At 38.8% G+C, this 12,058-nt stretch overlaps 1 protein-coding gene across 6 annotated transcripts in view; it reads left to right on the top strand.

The window, feature by feature from the left end:
• The window catches only part of GRIA3 (glutamate ionotropic receptor AMPA type subunit 3), a 328,994-nt gene that overhangs the window by 155,969 nt on the left and 160,967 nt on the right, over nt 1-12,058 (top strand). For all 6 annotated transcript variants that reach the window (XR_007515752.1, XM_049871362.1, XM_049871366.1 and 3 more), the window contains exon 4: nt 8,204-8,391. Coding sequence is in view for 5 of the 6 variants with exons in the window: in XM_049871362.1 (XP_049727319.1) it covers nt 8,204-8,391 (188 nt within the window). In the remaining variant the exon portion in view is untranslated. The remainder of the gene's footprint in view (nt 1-8,203; nt 8,392-12,058) is intronic.

Here is a 12,058-nt window from a genome sequence, read left to right as displayed (position 1 = left end):
ATATTGAAGTGCAATCCATACTGAAGGCTACATGTAGTCTTTGATCTTATTCTGTAAGTAGTTCTAATCCTCTTCTCTTTCAGCAAGCAAGATTATGTCATCTGCATATCACAGGTTGGTAATGAGTCTTCCTCCAATCCTGATGCCATGTCCTTCTCCATATAGTCCGGTATCTCGGATTATTTGCTCAGCATACAGATTGAATAGGTATGGTGAAAGGATACAACCCTGATGTACACCTTTCCTGATTTTAAATCACGCAGTATCCCCTTGTTCTATTCGAACAACTGCCTCTTGGTCTATGGACAGGTTCTTCATGACCACAATCAAGTGTTCTGGAATTCCCATTCTTTACAATGTTATCCATAATTTGTTATGATCCACACAGTCGAATGCCTTTGCATAGTCAATAAAACACACGTAAACACCTTTCTGGTGTTTTCTGCTTTCAACCAAGATCCATCTGACATCAGCAATGATACCCCTCATTCCACGTCCTCTTCTGAATCCAGCTTGAATTTCTGGCAGTTTCCTGTCCATGTACTGCTGCAACCATTTTTGAATTATCTTCAATAAAATTTTACTCGCATGAGATATTAATGATATTATTCCATAATTTCCACAATCGACTGGATCACCTTTATTTGGAATGGGCACAAATATGGATCTTTTCCAGTCAGTTGGCTGGGTAGCTGTCTTCCAAATTTCTCGGCATAAATTAGTGAGCACTTCCAGCTTTGCATCTGTTTGTTGAAACATCTCAAATGATATCCCATCAATTCCTGGGACCTTGTTTTTTGCTAATATCTCCACTGCAGCTTGGACTTCTTCCTTCAGTACCCTCAGTTCTTAATCATATGCTACCTCCTGAAATGGTTAAATGTCAACCAATTCTTTTTGGTACAGTGACTCCGTGTATTCCTTCCATCTTCTTTTGATGTTTCCTGCATCATTCAATATTTTGCACATCCAAAACTCAAAAAATCCACTGCTGCCAAGTTGGTTCTGACTCATAGCAACCCTATAGGATAGAGTAGAACTGTCCCATAGTGTTTCCAAGGATCAGCTGGTGGATTAGAACTACCGACTTTTTTGGTTAGAAGCCAAACTCTTTTTTTTTATGTACTGTATGATTCCTTTGATGTAAAGTTCAAGGGTAGGCAAATGAATCTACAACAAAAGAAATCAGAAATGGTTGCCTCTGGTTGGGTGTGTGGGCAGGGCATTGGCTGAAAAGAGGCTCGAGGGAACTTCCCAGGTGATGGAAATGCTCTATATCTTGATTTGAGTAATTGTTACACACGTTTATGTATTTGCCAATACTTACTAAACTGTACACTGAAGATCTGTGCATTTTATTGTGTATGAAATATACCTCAATTAAAAACAATATGGAGTCCCTAGGTGATGCAAATGGTTAACACGCTGGGCTGCTAACTGAAAGGTTGGAGGTTCAAGTCCACCCAGAGGTGCCTCTGAAGAAAGACCTGGCAACCTACTTCCAAAAAATCAGCCACTGAAAACCCTGTAGAGCATAGTTCTACTCTGACACACATGGGGTCACCATGTGTTGGAGTTGACCTGATGGCAACATTTTTTCCAAAGAACAATATAATCTTATGTGTTTGTAACTTGGCAGCTCAAAGGAGACTCTTTCAAGAAGCAGGCCTAATGAATTATTTTTTTCCTTTCTAGTTTCCTTCACTTTTTTTTTTGTCTTTTTTTAAATTAATTTTTATTGTGCTTTAAGTGAAAGTTTACAAATCAAGTCAGTCTCTCATATAAAAATTTACATACACCTTGCTACACACTCCCAGTTGCTCTCCCCCTAATGAGAGAGCACACTCCTCTCTCCACCCTCTATTTCTGTGTCCATTCAGCCAGCTTCCGTCCCCCTCTGCCCTCTTATCTCCCCTTCAGGCAGGAGCTGCCCACACAGTCTCATGTGTCTACTTGAGCCAAGAAGTTCAGGCCTCACAACTATCATTTTCTGTCTTACACTCCAGTCCAATCCCTGTCTGAAGAGTTGGCTTCAGGAATGGCTCCTGTCTTGGGCTAACAGAAGGTCTGGTAACCATGACCTCTGGGGTCCCTCTAGTCTCAGTCAGACCATTAAGTCGGGTCTTTTTATGAGAATTTGGGGTCTGCATCCCACTGCTCTCCTGCTCCCTCAGGGGTTCTCTGTTGTGTTCCCTGTCAGGGCAGTCATCGGGTGTACCCAGGCACCATCTAGTTCTGGTCTCAGGCTGATGTAGTCTCTGGTTTATGTGGCCCTTTCTGTCTCCTGAACTCATAATTACCTTGTGTCTTGGGTGTTCTTCACTCTCCTTTGCTCCAGGTGGGTTGAGACCAATTGATGCATCTTAGATGGCCACTTGCTAGCGTTTGAGACCCCAGATGCCACTCTCCAAAGTGGGATGCAGAATGTTTTCTTAATAGGTTTTATTATGCAAATTGACTTAGATATCCCCTGAAACCATGGTCCTCAAACCCCCGGCACTGCTACACTGGCCTTTGAAGCATTCAGTTTATTCAGGAAACTTCCTTGCTTTTGGTTTAGTCCAGTTATGTTGACCTCTCCAGTATTGTGTATTGTCTTTCCCTTCACCTAAAATAAAACTTCTCTACTATCTAATTAGTGAATACCCCCTCCCTCCCTCCCCCCTCTTGTAACCATCAATGAATATTTTCTTCTCCGTTTAAACTGTTTCTCCAGTTCTAATACTAGTGGTCTTATACAATACTTGTCCTTTTGCAACTGACTAATTTCACTCAGCATAATGTCTTCCAGATTTCTCCATGTTATGAAATGATTCACGGATTCATCATTGTTCTTTATCGATGCATAGTATTCCATTGTGTGAATATACCATAATTTATTTATCCATTCATCCATTGATGGGCGCCTTGGTTGCTTCCAACTTTTTGCTATTGTAAACAGTGCTGCAATGAACATGAGTGTGCATATATCTGTTCGTGTAAAGGCTCTTATTTCTCTAGGATATATTCCAAGGAGTGGGATTGCTGGATCATATGGTAGTTCTATTTCTAGTTTTTTAAGGAAGTGCCAAATCGATTTCCAAAGTGGTTGTACCATTTTACGTTGCCACCAGCAGTGTATAAGTGTTCCAGTCTCTCCACCACCTCTCCAACATTTATCATTTTGTGTTTTTTTGGATTAATGCCAGCCTTGTTGGAGTGAGATGGAATCTCATTCTAGTTTTGATTTGCATTTCTCTAATGGCTAATGATCGTGAACATTTCCTCATGTATCTGTAAGCTACCTGAATGTCTTCTTTAGTGAAGTGCCTGTTCATATCCTTTGCCCATTTTTTAATTGGGTTATTTGTCTTTTTGCAGTTGAGTTTGAGCAGAATCGTGTAGATTTTAGAGATCAGGCACTGATCGGAAATGTCATAGCTGAAAACTTTTTCCTAGTCTGTAGGTAGTCTTTTTACTCTTTTGGTGAATTCTTTGGATGAGCATAGGTGTTTGATTTTTAGGAGCTCCTAGTTATCTGGTTTCTTATCTGCATTTTTAGTAATGTTTTGTATACTCTTTATGCCATGTATCAGGGCTCCTAACATTGTCCCTATTTTTTCGTCCGTGGTCCTTATCGTTTTAGATTTTATGTTTAGGTCTTTGATCCATTTTGGGTTAGTTTTTGTGCATGGTATGAGGTATGGGTCTCATTTCATTTTTTTGCAGATGAATACCCAGTTATGCCACCACCATTTGTTAAAAAGATTATCTTTCCCCCCATTTAACTGCTTTGGGGCCTTTGTCAAATATCAACTGCTCATATGTGGATGGATTTATGTCTGGATCCTCAATTCTGTTCCATTGGTCTATGTATCTGTTGTTGTACCAGTACCAGGCTGTTTTGACTACTGTGGTGGTATAATAGGTTCTGAAATCAGGTAGGGTAAGGCTCCCACTTTGCTCTTCTTTTTCAGAAATGCTTTACTTATCCGGGGTCTTTTGCCCTTCCATATGAAGTTAGTGATTTGTTTCTCCATCTCGTTGAAGAATGTCGGAATTTGGATCGAGTTGCATTGTATCTATAGATCACTTTTGGTAGAACAGACATTTTTGTAATGTTAAGTCTTCCTATCCATGAGCAAGGTATGTTCTTCCACTTATGTAAGTCTTTTTTGGTTTCTTGCAGTTTTAGTGTCTTGTGGTTTTCTTTGTATAAGTCTTTTACATCTCTGGTAAGATTTATTCCTAAGTATTTTATCTTCTTGGGGGCTACTGTAAATGGTGTTGATTTGGTGACTTTCTCTTCGATGTTCTTTTTGTTGGCGTAGAAGAATCCAACTGATTTTTGTATGTTTATCTTGTATCCTGATACTCTGCTGAACTCTTCTATTAGTTTCAGTAGTTTTCTTGTGGATTCTTTGGGGTTTTCTGTGTATAAGGTCATATCATCTGCAAATAGAGATAATTTTACTTCTTTCTTATTAATTTGGATGCCCTTTATTTTTTTTTTTTTCTAGCCTAATTGCTCTGGCTAGGACCTCCAGCACAATGTTGAATAACAGTGGTGATAAAGGGCATCCTTGTCTGGTTCCCGATCTCAAGGGGAATGCTTTCAGGCTCTCTCCATTTAGGACGATGTTGGCTATTGGCTTTGTATAAATCCCCTTTATTATGTTGAGGGCTTTTCCTTCTATTCCTATTTTGCTGAGAGTTCTTTATCTTGAATGGGTGTTGAACTTTTTCAAATGCCTTTTCTGCATCAATTGATAAAATCATGTGATTCTTGTCTTTTGTTTTATTTATATGATAGATTACATTGTTTTTCTAATGTTGAACCTTCCCTGCATACCTGGTATGAATCCCACTTGGTCATGGTGAATTATTTTTTGATATGTTGTTGAATTCTATTGGTTAGAATTTTGTTGAGGATTTTTGCATCTAAGTTCATGAGAGATATAGGTCTGTAATTTTCTTTTTTTGTGGTGTCTTTACCTGGCTTTAGTATCAGGGATATGAGAAGCCAAACTCTTAACCACTGCACCACTAGGGCTCATAGAATCCTTCAATATTGCAGCTCAAGGTTTGAATTTCTTCTTCAATTCTTTCAGCTTGAGAAATACCAAGCATGTTCTTCCCTTTTAGTTTTCTAATTCCAGCTCTTTGCATATGTCATTATAATATTTTACTTTGTCTTCTCGAGCTGTCCTTTGAAATCTTCTGTTCAGCTCTTTTACTTCATCATTTGCTCCATTCACTTTAGCTACTCTGTGCTTAGCAGCAAGTTTCAGAATCTCTTCTGAAATCCATTTTGATCTTTTCTTTCTTTTCATCTTCTGCTTTCTGCATATGCGATGTCCTTGATATCATCCCACAATTCATCTGGTCATCGGTCATTAGTGTTCAATGCATCAAATCTATTCTTGAGGTGGTCTCTAAATTCAGGTGAGATATACTCAAGGTCATACTTTGGCTCTCATGGACTTGTTTTAATTTTCTTCAACTTGAACTTGCATGTGAGCAATTGATGATTTGTTCTGCAGTCAGCCCCTGGGCTCGTTCTGACTGATAGTGAGCTTCTCCACAGATGTAGTTGATCTGATTCCCATGTATTCCATCTGGTGAGGCCCTCGCATATAAAACCAGAAAACCAAGCCCATTGCCATTGAATTGATTCCAACTCATCGCGACCCTATAGGACAGAGTAGAACCGCCCCATAGAGTTTCCAAGGAGTGCCTGGTGGACTCAAACTGCCGAACTTTTGGTTAGCAGCCGTGTACTTAACCACTACACCAGCAGGGTTTCCTCCTCGCATACAGTCACCATTTATGTTGCTGAAAAAAGATATTTCCAATGAATAGGTCATTGGTCTTGCAAAATTTAATCAGGCAATCTCTGGCATCGTTTCTATCACCAAGGCCATATTTTCAAACTACTGATCCTTCATCTTTGTTTCCAGCTTTAACGTATCAATCACCAGCAATTATCAGTGCATCCTGACTGCATGTTTGATCAATTTTAGACTGTAGGAGTTGGTAAAAATCTTTAATTTTTTCGTCTTTGGCATTAGTGGTTGGTGTGTAAATTTGAATAATAGTCATATTAAACTGGTCTTCTGTGTAGGCATATGGATAATATCCTATCACAGACAGCATTTTACTTCAGGATAGATCTTGAATGCTCTTTTCGACAGTGAATATGATGTCATTCCTCTTCAATTTGTCATTCCAGGCAGACTAGACCATATGATTGTTGATTCAAAATGGCCAATACCAGTCCCTTTTAGCTCACTAATGCCTAGGATATTGATCTTCAAGCATCCCATTTCATTTTTGACGTCTTCCAATTTTCCTAGATTCATGCTTTGTACATTCCACGTTCTGATCATTAATGGATTTTCGCAGCTGTTTCTTCTCATTTTGAGACATGTCACATTGGCAAATGAAGGTCCTGAAAGCTCAACTCCATCCACGTCATTAAGATCGATTCTACTTTGAGGAGGCAGGTCTTCCCTAATCGTATTTTGAGTGCCTTCCAACCTGACGGGCTCATCTTTCAGCACTATATCAGACAATGTCCCACTGCTATCCTTAGGTTTTCTCTGGCCAGTTTTTTAGAAGTAGATCTCCAGGTCCTTCTTCCAAGTCTGTCGTATTCTGGAAGCTCAAGTGAAACCTCTCCACCATGGGTGGTCCTGCTGGTATTTGAAATAGTGGTGGCATAGCTTCCAGTATTACAGCAACACACAAGCTACCACAGTACAACAAATTGACAAATGAGTGGTGGTATTAGTCATTACCTAAATATAAAACAATTCAGAATTTAAGGAAAGACGTGGGCTTCCTTTGATGACATCCCAAAAAAGATGTTAATACATGATGGTTTGAACATACCCAGTGACGCTGCAGAAGAAAGGCCTGGTGATCTGCTTCCGTAAAGATTACAGCCAAGAAAACCCTATGGAGCAGTTCTGCTCTGTAACACATGGGGTTGATGTGAGTCAGAATTGACTTGATGGTAACAAGTTTAGATTTGTTTGTTTGTTTGTTTTATACTTGATGAAATTATGGATTTATATCAAAGTAAAATATAGACATTATATCATATTCCCACTGTCATCGAGCCAATTGTGACTCATAGCGACCCATAGAGTTTCCAAGGCTTTAAATCTCTACAGAAGCACACTGCCACCTCTTTCTCCCACAGGGGGCTGGTGGTTTTGAACAGTCGACCTTTTGGTTAGCAACTGATCAGTTTAACCACTGTACCACCAGAGCTCCTTGATATCATATTAATGACTTGAATATTCTAAAGTAGCAGTACATAGAAAAACCCCTGTGCTATTCTTGTTAATGAGGCATTCAGATAATCCGCTCTTCCCAATTTCTCATCCCCTGAATCCTAAAATGTTATCTAAAATTCCAAGCATCAGATCTTTTCTCTCTCATTCAGCACAGATCCACTGTGTTAGTGGTTAGTAGTAATCAAGGAACAAAAGTATGATATCTTTGTTAAAGACTGTTTTTGTCAGGCTTTCTTAGAGTTATTTGGGAGACATAATTTACCTTGTTGGATATTCATATTCGTGTCAGGATCATCCATATTACAATGAGTTTCTATCTGTACTAAAACAAACAAACAAAAAAACCCAAACCCATTACCGTTGAGTTGATTCCAACTCATAGCGACCCTATAGGACAGAGTAGAACTGCCCCATAGAGTTTACAAGGAGAGCCTGGTGCATTTGAACTGCCAACCTCTTTGTAAGCAGCCATAGTACTTAACCACTACGCCACCAGGGTTTCCATCTCTACCAAAGTTATATCTAATTCTGAAAAATGATTATGTGGAAGATGGAAGGAATGAGCTTCAACCACAATAGGAAAGATTATGGCCAGATATAAGGAAGAACCTCTTGGTATTCATTCCATAGATATTTTGATAGTGATGTCAATAAAAGCAATTAGTTACCATAATTCAGCTGTAATTGCTTAGGTAGAGGCTTGATAAACACCCAGCCTGTTGTCCACAAGTTGTACAATATTCTTTCCTTTAAAACTAGAGGTGCCAACTATCTAGAAGTTTCAAGCCTGTTCTCCACAATGGATAAGGTTCAAAGGGATCCAATGGACAGTGAATAAAAACTCCGTTGAGCTTCTAATAGCTACAGAAAGTTTTTTAAAAAGAAAAAAAAGTCATTGTAGCTGTTTTTCCTTCCTTCAGGATTTTCCATCCTCCAAGCGATTATGGAAGCAGCAGTGCAAAACAATTGGCAAGTAACAGCAAGGTCTGTCGGAAACATAAAGGACGTCCAAGAATTCAGGCGCATCATTGAAGAAATGGACAGGAGGCAGGAAAAGCGATACTTGATTGACTGCGAAGTTGAAAGGATTAACACAATTTTGGAACAGGTACGTATGAGATTTATTCCATACCCAGCCAACATGTTAAATCATCAGCCTGAGGCAGTTCCCATATCTGCTTATAAATTAAGTAGCCAACAGACTAAATGTGCCAACAGATTTTGATAGTCTCTCTAATTCTTTTTTCCTCCCCAGTGGCTGCAGAAAAAAAAAATCTAAACTGTTGAAAATTGCATACTATGATTAATCTGGAAGCCTCTGCAATCTAATACTAAGGATCCTACCTATCAAATAAGCACACCCCTCCACAGCTCTGTTTCATAAACAGCTGACTATTTCAAAGTAATCCCCTTCTGTTCCCCATACCTTCCTCCCACCAGGGAATGGACAAGGAGTTAGGACAGAAGGGTAGCGTTTTTGTTTAAGGGGCCTAGTTGCTGGAATACTCACTACCCCCAGGCCCTTCCAAAGAAGAAAAAGGAGAAAGAGTGTGTGTGCGCATGTGTGTGTGTGTACTTTAAGACCATATTTTTAAGTAAGATGGCATATGAGAAAAATGTTTATTGCTTTAAAAATGTGAACAAAGTGAAAAAGAATAAGACTAAGGGGGGAAAAATGTAATTTAATGGGCCAAAATATATTCATCCTTAAGCTTGGATGTTTACATTTAAGACTAAAAAATATTACAAGCAATTTTTTACCCTAAGCCAGATGAATACTCTGTTTGGGGTAAAGAGTCAAATTGAAATGTGGTGAAAGTTTATTATTTTCCTTAGAAGTCTCAGTTTGCCAGTTACTAACAAAGTGCCTCTGATGCCATAAACAAAACTGCAAGGGAAACATTTCCATTTTAATTTGATCCCAGTGTACCTGGAAGCCAAAACAGCTTCAGAAATTGAAATGGTAGTGAGCAGCCATTGCCTGGGAGAGCTGTTTTATAGCAAATTAAATATTAACAATTTGTCAGATATGCATCCATCTACTACTATAAGAAGAGAATGCAAGAGCAGTGGAAAGGAAGAATAGGAAAGGAAAGGAAAGGAAAAAAAAGAAAGAAATTGCTGACTCTGCATCGTAAAGATACAAAGCTGTTCCCTTGTTAAGAACAGCCATCTCCTCTAGTGAATCACACCTCATAGAAAATCTAGATCTCTAATCTGGTTAAATCAAGTTTCCCAACTAACATTCTCTTGAGCTACACGAATGATCCACCACCTCCCCCACCCCGCCACCAAAAATTACCCTTGATTTTCTTAGATCTTGGAAGTGAAGAATCAGGTCAGTGATCTTGATGCATGGACTATATGCCCTCTAAAATATTCTACCAAAATAGCCTTTTAATGGGTGACCTACTTGATAGTCCAAAGCAGAGGAACATCCTCCTTGTTGTACTTTGTTTTCCTTCTCTTCTATTAGCGACTTTGGTTTCTTAAACATCTTGCATTCTGTTAAGTCCTTTTGGTTTTATAGAGCCTTATACTGGAGCCTGGGATTTTCTAGTGTGATGTAATAGAAAAAAAACAAAAGGTAGAACTCTGAATTTTATGTAGCTGTGGGGACCTTGGGCACATAAAATATCTGTGCCTCAGTTTTCTCATCTGTGTAATGGAGATAATAAAATTTGCTTTGCCTACCTCACAGGGCTGGCATAATTGCTTTGAGGACATAAAATGCTATAGAAAAAATATTCAGTATTACTGCACACTTTCAGGGAAACTAAGCTACCATTATTCAAAAACTCTGTTCTCTCTTTTCATGTCAGACTTCCTATATGTACATAAACAGTATCTCTCAAAACACTTTCTACACAGTTTTTCAGGGAATATTGTTCAAAGAAAAGTTTTAGCAGCATCCAAGTGAGGCTAAAGAGTCAATTTCCCTTATTCTTTTTCCCCTTTAAAAAATTGTCAGCTCATAATTTTTTCCTCTAACATTTAAGGAGTTTCTAGTCAGCTATAAGTTTCATGAGGCAGGGACCATGTTTGTCTTATTCACTGTTGATTCTCTAGTACACAGAATAGTACCTGGAGCATCAGCATTGGATGGATGGGTGGATGGATGGATGGGTGGGTGGATGGATGGATGGATGGATGGATGGATGGATGGATGGATGGATGGATGGATGGATGGATGGATGGATGGATGGATGGATGGATGGATGGATGGATGGATGGATGGATGGATGGATGGATGGATGGATGGATGGATGGATGGATGGATGGATGGATGGATGGATGGATGGATGGATGGATGGATGGATGGATGGATGGATGGATGGATGGATGCTGAACAAGCACATTTTAAATAAGTTCCACTAAAATTTTGCTATGCTTCCATCAAGAGGCAAAAAGGTGCCTGTAGCCACATGATGTGATTTCTAAAGTAAACATTTTCACAAAAGTTTAAGATAGTGACTCTCTGTTCAAGTCTATTCTGGTGATATCATTAATTTGCCATAATTTCTTTATGTAAAAATAGATCTGTCATTAAATAATTATTTAAATTAAACAACTTCAGTGGTACTGCTTTAGAGAAAACATTTTTTAAAATTACACTGAATACTAATATGCAGAGATGTCACTTTTCTCCCTGGTTCATAACCATTATTTGACAAACTCATCATAATTCAGATCTATACAGATCCTGGTTATAGTGATAACATTTATAATTCAACGAGTATCATATTCTCCCAAGAGATGCCCCCAACCACCAAGAGCACTTCCATTTTTGTTTGAGGTTGTTTTCATGGAAGGGAACTTCTACAGTCTCCAAAAAAGGTCCCTTCATGCCAGTATCCAAGGTAGAAGAGCCTGTTACACCACTATAACACCATTCCATATAGATCAGATTTTGGCATAAAGTAAGTTCATATTGTACCCTGTATCCAACAGGTGTTAATGAAAAGTTAATGGTGCAATTTTTGAAATATAAGGTGGGTCTTCAATACAGTGTTATATAGAATAATCTCCCAATTTCCATGATATAGGTTCTAATTTTCCCTGTGAATGTTCAAATATTTATAAGGTAACCCAAAATTCATCTAAAATTTCTTCCCAAAACTCTTTAAAAAAAAAAAAAAACTTCTTTCAACCCTTCAGGCTACAGCAGAGGAAGAACCTCAGTTAGGTACTAATCTGTCTTTAATATCTCTCTTTAACTGTTAATCCACAAGGAAGGTATTCCAACATTCACAGCTATAAGAAGTAACATAGAAAAGGACAAAGCTAGAAGCAGTTGAAACCATGAAGTGTTGTTAGGGCTCATGGAGAATATTTAGAAACTGTAGCTCCTGAATCCAAGAGTCAAGAAAGCTTTCTATAGGAAGGTTTAGGTGTACTAGGGTGAGTGAACCCTTGATCTGACCTAAGATAGCATTTCCTGTTTACTGTATTATGCTCATGAGGTTCTTCCCACTGGTGGACAGCTGCCTAATTCAATAACCAATCTGAACATTAACCTTTGAAAAGGCTGCCTCTAATAGAGTTATCTGGAGCCCTGGTGGTGCAGTGGTTAAGAGCTCTGCGGCTAACCAAAAGGTCGGCAGTTCAAACCCACAAGCTACGTCTTAGAAACCCTATATGGCAATTCTTCTCTGTCCTATGAGGTCACTATGGGTTGGAATCAACTCGACGGCAACATGCTTGGTTTTGTAGTAGATTTATCTATCCATGTCTGAATAGATCGTCCACTCCAGTAGCATATGCCTATGGACTTC

Source organism: Elephas maximus, chromosome X, assembly GCF_024166365.1.
Source record: "Elephas maximus indicus isolate mEleMax1 chromosome X, mEleMax1 primary haplotype, whole genome shotgun sequence".
NCBI lineage: Eukaryota > Metazoa > Chordata > Mammalia > Proboscidea > Elephantidae > Elephas > Elephas maximus.
Note: the sequence above shows the minus strand (reverse complement) of the source record. Positions and strands in the feature narration are given on the sequence as shown.